We start from the raw sequence: 20101 nt of genomic DNA, 5'->3' as shown, positions 1-20101 counted from the left end.
GCATATTATATGTGTGTGAAGTTTGACTTCAGCAAACAAAAAACTGTGTGTGTGTGTGTGTGTGTATAAAGTGTCCATTTGTTTGGAATTGGAATTAACCAGAGTTCAGGAGTCTGATGGCTTCTGTGAAGAAGCTGTTGCATAGTCTAGAGGTGAGGGACCGGATGCTGCGGTACCTTTTTCCAGATGGCAAAAGACTGAACAGTTTGTGTGAGAGGTGTGTGGGGTCTTCCTTAATGCTGGTGGCTTTGCAGATGCAGCATGTTGTGTAGATGTCCTTGATGGAGGGAAGACAGACCCCCAATGATCTTCTCAGTTGTTCTCATTATTCTCTGAAGGGTTTTGTGGTCAAATACGCTGCATTTCCCAAACCAGGTAGTGATACAGCTGCTCAGGATGCTTGCTATAGTACCCCTGTAGAAGGTGGTGAGGATGGGTGATGGGAGATGGGCTTTTTTCAGCTTCCAAAGGAAGTAGAGAAGTTGCTTGTCTTTCTTGGTAATGGAACTGGTGTTCAGGGTCCAGGTGAGGTGAACACCTGGAACTTGGTGTTCTTGACGTTCTCCACTGAGGAGCCGTTGGTGGTAAGTAGGGAGTGATCTCTCCGTGCTCTCCTGAAGTCAACAACCATCTCTTTTGTTTTGTCAACATTCAGATGCAGGTTGTTGACATTGCATCAGATCACCAGTTCTCCCACCTGCTCTCTGTATGCTGACTTGTTATCCTTGTTGATAAGACCCACCACGGTCGTGTCATCAGCGAACTTGATGATGTGGTTCAAGCTGTGCATTGCTGCACAGTCATGAATCAGCAGTGTAAATAGCAGAGGGCTGAGTATGCTGCCCTGGGGAGAACCAGTACTCAGTGTGGTGGTGTTGGAAGTGCTGCTCCTGATCCGGACTGACTGAGGTCTACCAGTCAAGAAATCCAGGATCTAGGTGCAGAGGGAGGTGTTCAAGCCCAGTAAGCTCAACTTTCCAATCAGGTGCTGAGGAACGATGGTGTTGAATGCTGAACTGAAGTCTATGAACAGCATTCTTACATTGGTGCCTTTTTTATCCAGATGTGTGAGTGCCAGATGGAGTGTGGTGGAGATGGCATCATCTGTAGAGCGGTTGGAGTGGTACGTGAACTGCAGGGGGTCCAGAGAAGGGGGAAGCTGGGTCTTGATGTGTCTTATGATGAGTCTCTTGAAGCACTTCATGATGATGGGTGTGAGTGTGATGGGACGGTAGTCATTGAGACATGACACCGTGTACTTCTTTGGCACGGGGACGATGGTGGTAGTCTTGAAGCATGTTGAGACAACGGTGCAGCTCAGAGAGATATTGAAGATGTCTGTCAGGATATTGAAGATGTCTGTCAGGATGTCTGTCAGGACATTTTGCGAAGGGATGGACTTTTTCACTACAACGTTGTTCTGTGCTTCAAACCATGCATAGAAGTCATTCACTGCATCTGGGAGGGAGGCATCACTATCACAGATGAAGTTCAGGGTCCGAATATGACATGGCATCAGATACTGCACTCCTCATCCAAAAGTTAGTATGTTCCTATGTCTTTATCTGTTATCAACTAACCTGTCTAGCCCTCTTTTTTGTCGAGCTAATGCTTATCACCTCCTTATTATTGTCCATTGGCTGTTTGCAGTAGTGCTCAATGAAGGAAGCTGTGTTCCTGTTCATCCTGCCCTGCCCAGGCTGCTTCTTGCTAAAACTATTATCCATGCACTGATGGATAAATAGGTTCCTGTTGACATGCAAGCTCTCAAATGGCTTTGGCACTGTGACCATGCGTGAAGAAAACCAGGAAGGCAAGGATGAGGAGAGCGACAAGATGCCAAGAACACCATGAAACTGTGAAAACACTCTGATAAACACAAGCTGCCTTGATGTGTCTGTTATAACCATTAAAATATCCTGGACAAGATATGACTCAGTTTGGGTCATTTTAAGCAATTACGTTAACTAATTAAAAAGGTCTTTTAGCAACAGTTAAACTTAATGTCTCATAGCTCTGTATGTATCATATATGGTGATGACAGTTATAATGTTCTTTGAATTTCATGTTGTTCTGTACTTTCATAACAAGTTCCATCAAGAGCTTAACATATCATCCTTAGTGTTGATGTCTTGAATCTCTAGATATGTTCTGAGTGCCTTAAATATTTATGTTCTTGAGTTTTAATGTGACTTATCATGGGCAAAAGTTGAAATATTTCAGTAATGTATGATGTTGAAAGCTTCATTGCCTTTCTTTTGGGGGCAGTTTTGCATAAATCAATTTAATGCAGTAGAGTTGACGTTTCAAGTAATGTCAGCTCAATGGAGTGCATCAAGTAACCACTAGGAGGCAGTGTGGAACTCACTTTGCAGTAGAGCACTTTTGTCTGGGTTTCTGTGACTTTCATTGATTTGGAGCAGAACCTGAATTTACTTAGTCAAAAATAGTTATAGTTATCTCCTTTTTCCAAATTCCTAAAAATATTGAATAATATATTATGAAAATACAATCTCATAATGTTTAAAACTCTTAGAAATATGTTTTGGCTCGCATATTTTTATCTTTCTATTTATGGGGGTAATGTAGCATATATATTTGACATAATCTTAAAAGAATTACTATTAAATTCATTTTCAGATAATAGATAATGTTGCTAACTTTTTGTACATGCTTGACATTGAGAATAAGGTGTCAATGTCAGCCAATTAGTTACTATAAGAAAGGTTAAAAGAAATCCAGCCAAGAACTCGCTGCAGTGACCCTTTCTGGGTTCAAAGGTCAGATGTAAGTTCACTTGATCCTTATGTCCATATCACCTCCAGATGAAATCTCTTGGTCTCTCTCGCTCTCATTCTCGCATATGTGGTGAATTGAAGAATGAGAGTTTTACTCTTCATCTCTTCCATCTGTTCTCACTGGAACTACCATAGAACTTTGTTTGCATGAAACTAGATATATACATAGATATCTTACCTATAGTGTATACACTTATCCCCCAAAAAGAAACCAAATGCAATAAATGCTGTTTATTACATGCACATAGGCATGAATCATGTACAGATGAAAAAAAATGTGTATCTGCTTTGACTGCTGTTAGAATCAAATGCTTGGAAAGCTCTGATCCAGCAAAAAGAAGATGGAACAGCACAGCTAAACAGGCCCAGAGAGCCACTCAGCCTCTACAACAAACCATTTTGCATATTTTCTCTGCCCTCAAAATATAATTAATTTCACTTTCATTCTCCTTCCCCCTCCCCATCCTCATCTGTTCTTCCTCTTCCTATCTGCGTGCTATGTTGTATTTTCCTCCCTATATCTTTCTTGTTCCACTTCTCTCTAGCTTTTCCTCCTGTTTCTTTCTCCCTCTCTCATTTTTTCCTCTTCTCATTGCTCAGTGTCAATGGAGAGCTGCAACCCCCACCCCCCTCCCAACACAGGCAGGTTCAAATGGAGGTCAGGCACGGAGACGAGTGTGGGTGTGTGCGCCTCTGACACACTTGCTTCCCCGCCTCTAACACACTTTCTTCCCCTCCCTCAGCAGCCAGGTCTGCTGTTGCTGCCATGGCAACAGAAACAGACAGCACAGAGACTTGGGCTTGTGTCAAATGTAGCACTCCACCAAATATATCACTTCTTTTCATTCATTCTTTCTCTCACTCAGCCTTTGCTGGTCTCTTCCTCTCTCTCCTTCTCCATCTGTCCTTCCTAACTCAAACAGGGAAGGAATGTGGGCACACAAACACACTTGCACACATCACATGCACACACATGCACAGACACCTTCTTAAAATAAGAAAGATATTCAAGGTAAAACAATAAACACATTTAAGAAGCATATATTAGACAATAATGAAAATTCATCCACATCAGACATAGCTGCAGAAACAATCACCCTTTTCATCCAAAATAACTTCTTCTTCTAACTAAGGATGGCATTAACACTGATGATTACCCTAAGGAGTGTATGGAGGACAGCGGAATGCTAATGTACACCCACTGATAAATACATCACAAAATCTGTTTAACCCTTGACCTTTTTACTGTGTAAGACAGGGTTCTGGAGTTGCAGCATTCAGCTGAGGTCAGAGAGAGCTGGGGTAAAAGGATAGGATTAAAGCTGTGCCAAAGGATGACCTTTCCTAGAGAGAAAGACGCAGGGTATGGGTTTCATCTGTGCATGAGAATCCAGGGCAGAAGTTAAACAAAGGGCACAGGTGGGGTTATAGGGGTTCCTTTATTGCACAACACTTTTGTCTAAGCTATTTTATTTGACCTACTCAACAACAATTTTGCGATTCACATGGTCTCTTTATTTCTCTGCATGTGCTAATGCTGTTACTAGCTTTTGATAAAAAGGTCACAGCCACTCTTCCAGCATACTGTGCAGTCGGTATTTCATATAGGACTACATATCCCACAATGCAATATAGTGCAATATCCTTTTGTTGCCGGAAAGCTACATCGGAGAATGATAAAGCTGCATGATGTCCCGAGGTAAATGGTATTTTATATATATACATATATATATATATCTTTTAGTGAAAGCATGCCGATATTGTCACTGATGGAAGTTTAAACTAAATAGCTTTTGTGTAATTTACCTTACTTTTCTTGTTCGTCTTCGAGCCGTGTTTACCTAGTTCGCTGGCTAGCTAACGCTATCTACCTCGCTATCTACGGTAGCCAAATGAGCCTTCGCGTAAATTGGACTTATTTTATTAAGTTGGCTAGCTAACCTAGCTACCTTACTGGAACAGTTTGCTAGACGTTTGGAAAAAATTTTTGGAATGCTATATATTGTGATATTACTCAGAAAACGTCTTCGTCTACTAAAATGTTTTGCATTCCATTCTGTCATTGAGTGGCAAAAGACGTCGGTATTCACCCCTCTTCAATAGAACAGAGTGAATGGAATGAATCTGAATATCTGAATGGTCTTGACCACCAACATCGTTCATTCGATGGCATTTTATTTAGAACAGATGTGCAGCTCTGCTTCTACACATCTGTCACCGTGAAGACGTTTCTCTCTAGCTATGATACTTCTTGAACGTTTAAAGAGACTATCAGCTTGTCATTGTAACTGACAGAGTAATTATATTAGCTCTAAACAATTACCTAGATTTATTTTATTATGTAACTCTAAACAATTGGATTTTCCCCAAATAAATGCTGTTTTCCCTCAGAGAGTGAGAGTTAATTCTTTGTATGTTGTTGGTTGGTTCAGTTCAATAACAATACATCCTGGCCCAATTGTAAAGCAATGATGAGGTCTGCCTACAACTGCTTACAACTATTCCTCATAGCTCTTTCAATGTAGAATGCATGTGTCAAAACACCACCAACAAAAAATATTAAAGTTAGTAAGTTATAAGTAAACCTTATTAATCTAATTACACACTAGCCCAAAAAGAACAATGTGAGCTTTGGGTTTTGTTGTTCACAATTCAATTAAGGGTGAACTGCAATTGTGGCAAGGAGGTAGTTTAAAGTTTTCAGTGGCCAGAACCCCAAAAAACAACAGCAACTATGTTGGAATTGCAAAATGAAAATCTAAGTTTTAGAGATATTTTGCTCCAAAAGAGATTGATATATATATGACTAGCCATGTAGTGTAAACCTTTCTCATCTGTGCTGGGTGGTTTCCATGTCACCCATACCCCAGCAATTTGTGAACTAGCCATGAATTCCAGGAGACACTGAAACCTAAGTATGCAGTGGCAATGCAACAGAATAAGCCCTTTTGGGAAGAGTACTTCTTTAAGCATTTGATTTGCTTGTTTTATTTAAATAGAGCCTTTTCAAAGCCCTAAAAAGAGCAGAAGTGGCAGTACACTTCACCTGAAATGTTCATGATACTTTGTACATGCTCATTCAAAAGACATTGCAAGAATAACATAGTTATATATTCCAGGTTCAACATTTGGTCCAATACTTTTTTTAGACCTAAACAGGGGTTTGTCAGAAACCAGAACACAAAATGAATAATTATTACAAACATAAAAACAAGGTGTGCAAATAATAAAACATTGGTTTTAATTTAAACTCCTAGAGTATAAAAAAGATAAATGTTTTAATTTAACTGTCCTATAACTGTGCCCTATACACTGATTCTTGGCCCAAAACATGCCCAGTAATTATAACTGTTATCACATATAGTGATTAACATATTTTTATTTGTAATTGTTATGAAGGATAAATTAATGGAATGTTTTCAACACAATTATCCTCCTCAATTTTATTTAGGCCTAGTCATTATTATATCAAATTTTTGGCACCGAATGACTTCTCCCTACAACTAAAACAGTATGTATACCAAGAAGGGTTCAAACATTCATACGTTATAAAATGCATTTATGTGTTTTACAAATTATTGAAAACAGATGTTTTCATCAAAAGCAACATTTAAACACATGGCATTTGTGTTTTTATAAGCTTTCAAAGTTGTGTCCCAGAGTGTTGCACAGTATACCGGTAATGAAAAGGTACCACGGTGCTTGAAAACTGTATTATACCAGCATTTTGCCTTTAAATCTATATTGTTTTATGCAAATGGATATTTGTTCTGGGTAATAGGCATCTGTCCCCTAAAGCACAATGAGCTGCTCTAAATATAAAGTGAGTTGAGAGCAATTGTAGAGACAGTGTACCAGAAAGAGTGTTCGTTTTGCTCAGAGACTAGACTTTAGGAGATGGCAGCAGCTTCAGCAATACCTGAACTCAATGACAAAGTGGAGACATGAAGTGGAATACAGAGATATTTTTACTTAAATGTGAACAAATAGGCAAACCCCCTAAACACAGAAGCACTGATGTGAAAATGTTTTAAAGTATGTCTTACAAAGGGAGGCAACACGTCAAACTTTAACTGTTTGATAAACATCCTGACATTTTCAAGGAATACTGACAGGTGGTAGTTGACTAGTTCAGTCCTCTGTTATGTCCATAAAATAAATACAGAGTGATTGAAAACTCTCTGCAGCAGAAATATACATATTCATATGTAACCTACATATTTGTGTAGTGCTGAGAGTGTTGTTCCTAGCCTAATTTGGACGTGATTAAATTTGCATGGGTTCCTGAGGTCATTTCTTCTTTTACAGGTGCTCCTCTTTGATTTTATTTTTGTGTTGATCTGTCACATCAGTGTTTTCTCCCTCCTTCCCTGAGAAAATTACAAGCTGGATTTTGTAATGTTTTTCTTCTAACTCTGCTCTTATCTGATCTTTTTAGTCCTGTCCAGATACAAATATTTATGATTCTTGAGGCAGATGTTGCCTCACATTGGAATTTTTTGACTGCTGCTACTAGCAATAATTAGTATCCTAGCACATACATCTGCAAGAGACCTTTCCAAAGTGCTGGTGAAGTCACCGAACAATTACTTGGTCTCCATAAGCCACTTGGGAGAGCATTATCCAGAGGAAAAAACTAAAATCAGTGATAGAAGTGAGATCCTGCAGGCTCATTAAAGGGCTGATTATAAATGCAGCTATTGGCATAAGTCATTGATTACTAGCTGAGTACCTTGAAGATCTCGTTTTTTGGTATCGGTATCAAAACAAATTTTGCTATCCTGACAACACTAGTGTACCCCATTTTTTGTCAACATCATCATTTATTAAAATGTAATACAATATCCACATTTCACCTCTGCAGAAGATGCAGAAGTTTTTTAATATTTTAAATGTTAATGGTAATATCTTCTATGTCACAACCATGATATGTCAATGGTGTCTTCACATTTCTGAGGAAGTATTTGAAAATTTTAGATAACTTATTCTTATTAAGTAGGCATCAATGGAAATAAAACAAATGGCAACTATGTAACTCTCTTTGTTTTGTGAAAATAATGCTTATTTTGTGAACTCTGTCAGATTTTCTGTCTGACGGTATTGTTAGTTGCCTGACAGAGTCAAATGAGTTAGTTTAATGATATTAAATATAGTAATATATTTACTATTTCTAATAATATAGACATACAAAATACAACATGACAGCATATATAGCCTTTATAGCTCGTAATTAGCTCCAACACATTTAGGGGTTGGAGATAGGTTTAGGTTGGAGTAAGGGGTTAGGTTTATGGGTATGGTTAGGGTTGAGGGAACATAGACATGAAGGAACATAAGGCTAAGGGAACATAGGGCTCAAGGAAATAGGTTGAGGAAACAGATTAGCTCCCCTCTAGAATAGTATAGGCTATTATCATAAAAGAGAAACATCAAAGCAGAGCTCTGTTCTTCTTACTTTTTATTGCATTGTGTGCAGCATGGCTTGGTCTTTTGCTGGAGGAGTGTAGGAAGAGGAACAGAACAATAAAGCATACAGAGAAAATTAGTACACAACTAGAACTAAAAGGCATTTCTAAGACAGGAAAGAAAAATGTTGAAACAGGGTAAGGAAAAATTGAGGGAGGAAAAATAAAACAAATTAATTATTTGAATGAAGAACAGAGTAAAAAGAGAAGAAACAGGAAGCATAAGCAGAGAGAATCAAGAGAGCAAAGAAACAAGCAACAAACTATTGAAACCCCCACCCATGTAATCCATCTAATAACTTGCAATTTACCCCTCAATGACAGCTGCCCAATCAGCCAAATAGTGTTAAATCACAACTACCCACATCTAAATAAACCTTCAGACTCACCTACCCCACAATTAATTAGCCTCAACCAAAATACCCCTCTATGATAAGTCACCCTTCAACTGCCCCCATCAGCCCAGTAGCCCTCAACCACAACTATGACAACAGCTAAATAACCCCTGAATTTCAGCTATCCCACAGCCAATCGCCCATCAGCCAAAATACCCATGAATAGCCAAGTGACCTTCAACAGTATCTACCCCAATCAGGCAAATATCTCTCAAAGTCAACTACCAAGGCTACATACCCAAATAAAATGATCCCTGTCAGCCAAATATCCCATCAACCTAACATCCTTCAACCACAGTTAAACTGCTAGATAAATTACACCTCACCCTTACCTATGGCACAGCTAATTACCCCCAACCAAAATTAAGTCCCACACCCAAATTCCCTTCAAAAACAATGCCATCAGGAAAATACCCCTAAGAATGCCTCCACAGCTAATTAACCCTCAATCAACCAACATTTTTTGCTCATTTCATGTCTTTTTCTGATTCTGTATTTTTTCTGCACTTGAGACTTTGGTGTATCATCTGTCCTAGCTGGCCCAGTCCACTTCACTGACCCAGTATAGACCAATCTCCAATCTCTGATCGTTAAAGTGATGAAAAGAGTGGTGGGCCATAGCAATGGGCTCTTGAGGGTGGACTATTACCTTTTGGTTTCTGCTGATGATGGTTCACCGGGTATTCTTCTCTTGAGCTCGCTGTATCTTTTGATACTGTAAATCCTCTACATTTATTTTTGGCATAGCTCTAGAATGGTTCAGATCACATGTCTATCACAGAACACAGTCCATCACCATATGGAAATATAAATCAACTGCCTCAGTCACTCATGGATCTCAAGGATTAGTTCTCAATCTCCTCCTCTTTAATATATACATACTAACCCTGAGACAAATGATCTGTAATCATGGTCAGAAGTTTCATTCTTATACAGATGACAGCTGTATCTAAGAGATAATTCCGACCATTGTTCCCAACAGTGAGACTCCTATCATTCCTTTGACATAGACATTGATTGCATGCATTCCTGAATTAAAGTTTGTATTGGATGTAAAGCAGAAGAATTGCTAGGTCCTAATCCCTAAATATCCACACTGTCCAGTCTCTCTATCATCATCAGTGGTGCAGCTTTCAAACCTGTATAGCTTGTTAGGAGTCTTGGTGTTCTTTTTGTCTTGACACTTTGAAATATACCTCATATTATACCTCTCGTTGCCCCTTGTCACTCATTTCTCGACTTGAAAGATGCTGAAACTATCGTCCATGCCTTCAATAGCTCTCATACTGACTATTGTAAAGGAAAAATAATGGATTGCACTTTCATACAACATATCATTACACAAACAACATATGACATACCACAGGATGGTATGAATGCGTTTTGGAATTTCCATTTCATTGTTAAAGAAATTGTGTTTCCTATGAAAGTGTCTTTTTCCTTTGAATACTTTTCCATTGAAGAGTCTGCAGAGAGCACATACCAGTCTGTTCCAGACCACCACGTCAAGCAAGGTCATAAACACACTGGTAGGGAAAGCACCTTAAGTGGTGTCCTGTTCGGGACAATTGTTTTATAACTGGTTTACTGCTTTGGGCTAATGCTGCCTCTCTGCACAAAGAACACAGTACCTTTCCGATGCTTTTCCTCAGTCTGCATGGGAAGGCATGGGAACTCCTTGCCCTGTACTGATGTCAAATCATTGCTCCTACATTTTATGACTGGGTTCTACAGTGAGTAAAAGCTTGCATTTGCTCCATTTCTATCAAATACAATGGGAATTTTAATTTAGGAATGTACATGTGACCTATGTAATTTACCCAAGATGAATAATATAAGCTTCATTTACATGTTAGCCACTAAACTGCACTGAACTACCTTTGAGGTTGAAACCATGGTAGGTGTGTAATGCCCGCGCACACACACACACACCCTGCTGATGATGCATCTCTGTTCCGAGCCATCCTTTGTATACTTCACTGCATGTGGGCATTTCTAGGCCTTGGTCAAGCATCATACAAAAAATCATATTGAAGGTAAACTTGTAAACATGCATCCTCTCTGGCCATACACTTCTGTGAAGCAGCTACACTGGCAGGCAGTCTGACCAGTGGTTGTATGTAGATGTATACATGATCAGCCAATTCTGGCATGTGAGAAGGTGGGGCCTGTAAAGGATGGTCAGCAATGCAAAAATAGAAACACAGCGTATGGTGACTAGAAATCAAATGTCAACATGAAAGGAAAGCGGTCCCAAAAAGAAGACCGAATTATAAAAAAAAAAACAAATGTTACAAAACCTATTGAAAATCTACTTTACTATACAAGTGATGTGTGCACATGTGGTAGCCCTCAATAGGACTTTTCAATGTTGAATCAGTTATATTTCTCTCCAATTTTTGTGCTCTAGGTAAATATTGTTTAATTACTACATGATTCATTTTTTTTCAGTATAGTCTGAATAGATCATTATCAAACTGCATTGAGAATAAAGAATATCAAATTTGTGCTTGTAAATCCTTATGTAAATATTTGCTATCTATATTTTCGATGCAAGGAGCACTAGTGTTTATTTGCCATGTTTTACAGAATCTTAGAATAGTCAATAACATATCAAATGCCAATAATGTCTATACAGCAGTCAGCTGGATAATGGAGATGCAGGGCAGGAAGGGAAACACCAGGAGGCAGACATCAGGCTTGACCCTAACTGGACCCCAGCACCTTCCTGCTTTTGCCCGAACTCCACCGCAGCCACCCGCTTTCTCCAGGCAGAGCTGGACCTCAGCGCCCGTCTGCGGATGCTCACCTTTGGTGAGACAGTGCGTTATATCTATGACCCACTCGATTACGCCTGGAATACGCATCGCTGCTATGTGGAGACATATTGCCATGGCGGCCAGAATGTCCTCTTCCTGGGAATGAATCCGGGGCCTTTCGGAATGGCACAGACGGGGGTAAGAGAACTCTCCCACTCTTACTGAATCACAAACTGTTCTTTATGATGGTGGGGACGGACAGTATTTAATGTGAGTTCAACTCAAATCAGAGTTGAAACAGTCATTGAATAAAAGCTAAATCAGGCCGTAACATTGCATCTTAATTAAATAACAGCTCATATGCCCTTTGTCTCAGGTATTCAATTTTACACTTTATACTAATAGTGACTCAGCTGACTGGATACCACTAAAAGTTGAAACTGCAGAAAGGCAAAGAAGAAAAACAGTTGCAATTAGGTATCAGTAAATCAGGAAAAACGTTATAAGAAAAATTGACTATTCAAGCTGGTTTAGTGGGTTGGAATACTGCAGTACAACAGTCATCTGAATTATACAATTTTTCTGTCTCCATTCTCCAAGGTTCCATTTGGTGAGGTAAAATTCGTCCGCGATTGGCTGAAGATCACAGGGGAGGTGGGTCGGCCGGCAGTCGAGCACCCCAAGCGTCGGATCACGGGCTTGGCCTGTACTCAAAGTGAAGTGAGTGGGGCACGTTTCTGGGGCTTTTTCCAAGAGCTCTGTGGTGAACCTGGAAACTTCTTCCGACACTGTTTTGTGCACAACCTCTGCCCACTGGTCTTCATGGGAGAGTCTGGGAAGAACCTCACACCACCTGAACTGCCAGCAGCAGAACGCGACACTCTTCTCTCACACTGTGACACCACCCTTTGCCAGGTTGTCACTGCCCTGGGAGTCTCACTGGTAATCGGAGTAGGCAAAGTTGCAGAACAGCGTGCTCGTCGGGCTCTCTCTGAGGCAGGCTTCTCCATTAGGGTGGAGGGGATTATGCACCCTTCCCCAAGAAACCCACTTGCCAATAAGGGCTGGGCAAGTGTGGTCAGAACCAAGTTAGAGGAATTAGGGGTGTTGAGTATGCTCACCAAGTGACTGATTCTACCCGATTCTGAACTTTGAATATTCACTTCTAAGGTGCTTTTGGAGACAACCATTATTACCCTGTATGCAGGAAATTTGAAAGAATGGAGGCACACTCTAAACCTTTCTTTTATAAACACACACACACACACACACACACACACACACACACACTGGAATTAATTGTATATTAAGTTTTTGTGTTTTTATATATAAAAAGAAAGTCTCTCTTTCACAACTTCTAAATGTACCTCTATACATTTACTAGTACATCATGATTCTTCAGGCTTTTTTTCCATACTAATAATTATAGGCTTATTACAATAATTAGAATAATTAAATCATAATAGCTTTCATTTAAATGAGTTCTCTGGGTTCCTTAAATATTAGGTCCACATCTGGGTTGGCCTTTTCAAATGCATGTTGATGTTTTGGAACTAGATGAGTCAGGTAGGAAAGGGTATCGCAAGATTCCTTTAGTAATTCTGGTTATACAATGAAATGCATTGTAAGAATAGTGCCGTAATAATTCAACAACCCTTCAAGATAGTAATTTCATACATTCCATCTTAACGTTAGGAACATTGATGTTTGTAAATGGATATATTTCTGAACCCCAAGACTCTACTCTGCTTTTAGAAATCTGCATCCTTGAACAAAGGCAATGAATAAAGGCAGTTATTATCTGGCTCTAATAAAATGATTCTGAAGTACATCAGAATGAACATACCCAACTTCATTCCTACATATCCATCATTGTAAAATGTATTTAAATAGGCATCATTGTTTCACACTGATTACTAAGAGCTTACCTAGATAGCTAACACAACATGCTGCTGGGGCTTATTTGATCATTGACAAATGATGGTAACCAAGAAACTTCTATTTCTCAAGGCATTTGGTACCAGGACTAACCCTGCCACAACATACATTTCAGCCTCTGAAGGATTCTAAATTAACCTATGAGTTTAATCAGTAGTGTTACATATGCACAAATATTGTGTGTAATATAATGTGACCATCCAAGCCTTCCCGTAGAAAAACACCTCACAACACTTTTAATTTGAATTAGTTTGGGTGTGTAACCAACTGAAAATCACAAAGTGACATTACTCTAATCCTTTTTTTGGCTGTGTAGATCACTTTTAATTTGTTTTTATTTATATGTTATACATCAACAAAGTGAACACAAATATGCAAAAGTTGTTGCTTTTTTGCAACAACAGTTACAGAGGGAAAAGTATATAGAAAATGTCAAAATATCAAAATGTTTGTTTGTTTGAAAAATAATCATAACACTTTGTCTATATAGAACCAATTCTGCTTGAACATACGAAACAATGTAAAGTAATGCTTTCAATAAAATACTATGGTCTACTGTATCTTTTTCTTGCACTTTTCAATTTAGATCAAATAGTTGTTTCAAGGACTTAAAACAGTTATCAAGAAAAAAAGAAAAACATTTTCCTCACAGTTGTGCCATAAATTCTAATCCTGAAAATTCTAGTCCTTAATGGGGTTATCATTCTGAACAAACAGTGTCTATTATCTTACATTGGATGTTTGAATGCTGGGATACTATTTCCTGATTTCCCCTTTTGCAGGCAAATAAAAAGTTAGTATTTTGCTGTTTGTTTTATTTTCGCTTGAATCTATTAATCTTTGAATTATGCTCACTGTGTCATGCAGATGGATAGAGTGGTAAAGTTTTCTTCCCTGTTGAACTGAGGGCTAGCTAAGAGGGTGATGAACAAGTGTGATGTACAAGTGTGTGCTTTCCCCAACTGGTTCAAGCATGCGCACACACATATGTGAATGTGCCTGGTTCTTTACCTGTGTATGCAGTCATTTTTTTCAAGGTCTTTCTGCTGTTTAGTATTCTTTGTTCTAACGTGTAACTTCTTATATGTACTGTGTAAGTCTCTCATGCAATTTAACCTCTCAGTCATATACAGAAGACCTATCTAGGTCAACAACACACGTTAAGTGACTTACATAAATGTCCTCCTTCGCTCTCCATTTCTGTCTGTCAGTGGTTTCAATACACATACAAACATGAGCACATTCTCCCTTTTTCAGTCAAACTAATATACCAAATACATTATTATTAATTAGATCACATCATTATTTAGATGTATGAGACTTGTTAGTTGCAAGTGTGATTTACTCTGAAGCACAGACAAACATTGTCAGCGATCTTGTATGTAATGTATGTTGATGGAATGCATTTGATTTTGAGCTTGGTTACTTGTTCCTCACCTGCTAGCACCTGTGCTTATCAAACCTGGCTTTAGCAATGTCTATTTTTCTTATATTTGGGAGGTTTGTTAGATTTGGCAACCCAAGATGGTGCTAGAAACTGCCCTGAAATTTGCACTATATTTCTTGTCCAAGCTCACTCCAACAGTACTAGTTACACCAGTTTTGTGTATTTATGGTAAGGTAACCTCCCAATGACCCAAAAACAGCACATGAGGTGAAGAAATGGGTGGGGTGTATTACGAGCCTGCGTTAGATGGCTGATTCTTGGCAGAGTCATCAATACCACGATGAATGGACGTATAGGTTATTAAAGCAGAATTAGAGCATGGAGGGGGCAACCAGAAAGACAAGTAAAGAGATGAAAAGGCGTGGATATCTAAGCAACAGACAGATGAGGTGGATGGAGAGAAGCGAAAAGGGGATGGGAAAAGAGAGACTTAAATAGGGATGGGGTGGTGAGGACACATAGGATGGTATGAAGGCATCCTTTGCTATTCTGGGATGTTCGGGGGAGAAGAGGTGGAGAAGCAAGTGCAAGGAGGTTAAAGTAATAGAATAAGAAAAGAGAGGTCAAGAAAGTAAAGCCATGAGTAAAGGTCTCTAATATGGGGTAACAAAACAAAAAACCGAAGCACCCATTTTAAAGCAACCATTTTACTGAGAGTTTGTTTCATATTCTTAATATATAATTACAAAGTCTACATCAAAATGTTCCATTCTATCTTTGTGTACTATTTCATTTTAACATGTTCATAGACATGTTTTTAATGGAAAGTAAAAAGAAAAGTAATTTTTTTTTTGCCTTAAATATAAATGTCCTCATTAGGACATGCATTAGGCAAGTGTGTGTGTGTGTGTGTGTGTGTGTGTGTGTGTAATTTCCTTAAGTGTTTTCTTATAAAAAGAGCTGTTAGGCTAATTAGGCTAAGTTAGGCTAATTCTTATTTGACTCTTTTGTTCTGCTGTATAATATTGCTGTATAGAGAATATATTGCCACCCATCACTGCTCACCCACAAAGAGTAGGAAGATACACTCAGTGCACACCTATGGATTGCACCTATCAGACATGTGTAGTCCTTCAGACAAATGTGGTGCATCCCCATTCATCATAAATACAAATAGTTGCACACTCAGGTCATGCAGACGTGACTGCAATCAGAGTACTCAGATGCACATTAATTCAGATTGATACAGTTTGGGGTGGGGGTGGTGAGCAAATCCATCTACCCTGGCCCATTCTTGTTTTTACCATGTCACAGCCTGGCCAAAAATGAGACAGATTATTGGCCCAAGCTGTCCCTGTGCACAACACTAATCACCAGCCCTCTGCTCTTTCTATGGTCTTTCCCTTCTGTTCTTATTAGTGACCTATTTATTGGTTTAGTTAGTGTCTCTGCTAAGAGCCTCTGTCTTCATTTTACTCTGTGGAATGAGAAGTCATTAGCCATGATTTGGTTGGGGAATTATGCAGAAATGTTGTAATTACTCAACAAGGTTATGTCCTGCCTTTGATCAGGGCTTCAAAGCCAATATACCTCAGCTAGTCTTGAACACTGGTAGGCCTATAGAAATCTTTAGCATATTGTTTTCATGTAAGACATTTGCTTCTGATCCAAGTTGTCTTTTGAGCTTTTCTTTTTATAAATTGTTCAGACAGGGATCTGTGTTGTTTAATTTCTTGGTCAGTGTCAAGAAACAGCTTCAGCATCAAGTTCTCTTGATGTAAGGTTCTTTAGTTTGTTGTTCAGTCTAAGTGCAGCAGACCCCTGTCTGTCCAGTCCTCTTTGAGCTCAGAAAGCAAGCCCAAATCAAGAGACCAGAGTCAGTTGGATTCAGACAAGCTCTAGATTATTACCAGCAGAGGGAAGGTATTTGAAGGGTTGAGGTGTTTGTGAGAAAAAGGGAAGTGGTGTGGGAAGGGGAAAGCAGTGTGTGTGTGTGTGTGTCTGTGTGTGTGTGTGTGTGTGTGTGTGTCTGTGTGTCTGTGTGTGTGTGTGTGTGTGTGAGAGAGAAGGTCATAGGTCTTAGAAGAACATCAGGATTGCCACCATCACCGCCATTTTCTGGTGGGACAGACAGGAGTAGATATGCTGGACTGATCACACCAAGGCATGCTGGTGAGTGGAGATGGTCTTAGAGGTCGATGGTCCTCAGTATTGACAGGTCTGCCAAACCAACGGCTCTTGGGCAGTGCCCAGTTAACCTAATATCAGAATAGAATGGGGGGGAGGGAGAGAGAAAAAAAGAAAAAACACCTAACAACACTTCTAAATGGCGGCAAATCTCGTTGAATGTCCTAGGAAGCAAATGTGTGATTGTCTCCAGGCTTATACTAGTGAGTTGGTTGACCTGTTGTTAAAGGAAGACAAGAGGCAACATTATCTTGAGCACTGGTGAGTTTTTCAATGAGTACGGCAGTAGAATCAGAGATGACTGAATCACCAGCTAGCATTGAGCCTGGTTTCCCACAGGGTGGGAAATGACCTTCCCATCAAAACTTCATATGGGGCTATTTTTGTTCTTACGTTTGGAGTCATACATATTTTACAGAGGATTATTGGCAACAACACAAGTCAATCCATTTATTTCCCATTTTTTGATCCACTTTGCACAATCTGTTCTTTAGTGTGCAGGTAGTGCACTCTACAATACCTGAGAACTAAAGATGTTAAGGAATGTGGACCAAGGATGATTTGTAACATTCGTAATCTTTGTTTTTATATTTTGTTTCCATATAGCGGTTTTTATAACAATATTTCCTCCTATAACTTTCCTCCTATACCTTTCATCAACAACAATGAAGTGCTTTGAACTGTCATGACCCACATCAAAAGCATCCCAACTAATCTAGACACCAGTCAGAACTTTAATGTTCCTGTACTGTATCTTAAGGAACATCTACTGCATGTCAAAAGGTGTCAAAAGAATGTGTCATCATGAAGGACCCCTCTCACCCTGCTTATACACTGTTTTTTCTTTTCAAGGACAAGGCTTTACAACATTAAAACACACACTAGCAGGAACAGTTTTTATCCACAAGCTATCTGTCTTGCCAACACCATAACCTGTTCCAGTACTACTACTCCGCACAAACTTGGCACATTAGTTAAGATATGTTTACAATGTCATTTTGCTCAGTTTACTGTTTTAAGTATCAATTTGACATTACATTCTAACATTAACCACTTTTACTTCTATTTACTTACATTTAAATACTTGTTTAGTTTCTATATACCAATATTATATTATTCGTACCTTTTCCCCTATATTTAAGTCTGTACATATTATACATATTATTTATTTACTAAATTCTTATTACATGCTTACACAGAACCACTGAGACTTCTGTACACTTGTGTGCTGATGAATGAGAGTAAAGAATCTTGAATTTTGAATGTTAGAAATACCTAACTTGGCATGAAGCCTGAGGTTATTCAAGGTCAGTAAAGGTCACTTATAGGCCACACTTTCCAATCAGACTATAGGATTTATCACCCTGTCACTCATTTTAAAAATACATTGAACTTTATATTGATTGTTCACTTTTATACCTCCTTCTTTATCATGACTTCGCACATCTTTAAAAATTGTAGATATATGAGTGAAGCTGAAAAGTAACTTGTGTATGGCCTGAATATCCATGGACTGTTTATGTAGCGAGATAGAGTGAGTGAGTGTGAATAAATGTGTGTGTACGTGCGCGTGCACGTGTCTAATTCAGATATCTCATTGCTTGAACATTTCTTCTTTTGCCTTGGCTTGGCAGTTCCTGCCTAGTGCAACTGCTTGTGTGAATGATTATAATCATGCATGTGAATGACTATAAACATGCATCAGTCATTCAGGAATAAGCAGTTGCACTACTGATAACAAATATCTGACCTATGACTACCACTCCATCAGTACAGTGGTCAGCTATTTTTCAGGGTTTCCTGTAGTTTGTGATAAAGGCCTATGAGATTGTCACAATGCTCACATCTGTTATAAGTCTGATAATGTTGAAGTTAGATGTCACAGGTGTGAGTCTGATATCAAACCTGAGCAAACAGCTATGAGCAAATAGATACATATGCATCTGAAAAACTGAAACACTCACATGCATGTCAGCCCTAGCTTTTGCATTCTTACCTGAATCATTCTATCATGCTCATTCTCCATTGCTGTACAAGCCCATGTCTTGTTCAGAGTGCTCAACTAGGTCAACAAACAAAAAGCAATTAATTAGGACAGCTACTCCTTCAGGAACTGTGTAATTAGAGAACTGTGCGAACATCATTATTCTAAATATCCACTAAAAGCCTAATCCTTCATCTTTAAGAAGCAACCTCTGCTCAGTCATGTGATCTGTGCATGATGGTTTGGTTAAGAATAACAGGCAAGATTTTGAATTAATAAGGCTCATAGTGGTTTGCTTTGGAATGAGCAGAGGCTGCATTTCCAGCCAGAATGTCTATTCAGTGATGAGTTTTTAAAGAATTTTATTGAATGTTATATATATTTTACAGAATTCAAGTGACTTATGAATCACATATTTTAATAAATCACATACACAGATCAATAATTCCCATATTATATTAAATCACAAGTAATGCACTTTTCAAGGATTCTCACATTTTGAGTAAAATGTATCTTAAAGTAAATGGTCAGGCTTTTGTGGTGATAAAGGGAAATATTACAATGAAAACTTAATAGATTCTAGGACTCACACAATTGGCAAACCTGGAAATCCTGACCATACATGAAAATGCTGACCATACATGAAAATTCTGACCATACATGAAAGATTATTTTTGTTTTTGTGTTGTCGCGTAATAAACTGTATTTGTGCATATGTTTACCTTGTGAGGAAGGTTTCTGTGAGAATATAAAGATAAAAAATAAATCACTCTCACTTCTGGCAAGCTATTCATGACATTATCCATGACATTAAATCGACGCTTCTACAGAACTAACTCTAACATGAAGATATATCGGCCAGTTAAATACATGCATGTATTAATTAACCTGGTTGTGGAAAGGGAAATGAATATGTATCATAAGTGAAAAAATAATGTTGGTCTGTTGAAAGAATCACCTTCAGAACTGAGCAAGCTACATCAGGCCAAAAATAATCACCTGCGCAATGATACGTTTAAGTGCAGTACGTCATCAATAAATTATGTTTAACTCATGACAATTTGTTAAATTGATTAATCTTACTTGCACTATAGACAGGGTAAACACAACAGAATTGTAATTTGCCCCAGCCACTAATTTATCTCTAGAGCAATGCAGAAGAATATACTCTTTTCAAAAGTCCAAAAC

At 38.6% G+C, this 20101-nt stretch overlaps 2 protein-coding genes across 2 annotated transcripts in view; one reads left to right on the top strand and one right to left on the bottom strand.

Annotated features, from left to right (window-relative positions):
* Positions 1-4449: 4449 nt before the first annotated feature.
* smug1 (single-strand-selective monofunctional uracil-DNA glycosylase 1) lies at positions 4450-13915 on the top strand. The gene is made up of 3 exons (XM_027001923.2): positions 4450-4497; positions 11297-11615; positions 12018-13915. The coding sequence occupies exons 1-3, from the start codon at positions 4472-4474 to the stop codon at positions 12543-12545; spliced, it is 873 nt and encodes a 290-aa protein (XP_026857724.2). The 5' UTR covers positions 4450-4471; the 3' UTR covers positions 12546-13915.
* A 1760-nt stretch (positions 13916-15675) lies between these two features.
* LOC113572417 (homeobox protein Hox-C8a-like) overlaps positions 15676-20101 on the bottom strand; it is a 53334-nt gene continuing 48908 nt past the window's right edge. Inside the window, exons 5-6 of the mRNA XM_035520233.1 lie at positions 18926-18991; positions 15676-17000 (exon numbers count right to left, since the gene is read on the bottom strand). The gene's annotated coding sequence lies outside the window, so the exon portion shown is untranslated. The remainder of the gene's footprint in view (positions 17001-18925; positions 18992-20101) is intronic.

This window comes from Electrophorus electricus, chromosome 20, assembly GCF_013358815.1.
Source record: "Electrophorus electricus isolate fEleEle1 chromosome 20, fEleEle1.pri, whole genome shotgun sequence".
NCBI lineage: Eukaryota > Metazoa > Chordata > Actinopteri > Gymnotiformes > Gymnotidae > Electrophorus > Electrophorus electricus.
Note: the sequence above shows the minus strand (reverse complement) of the source record. Positions and strands in the feature narration are given on the sequence as shown.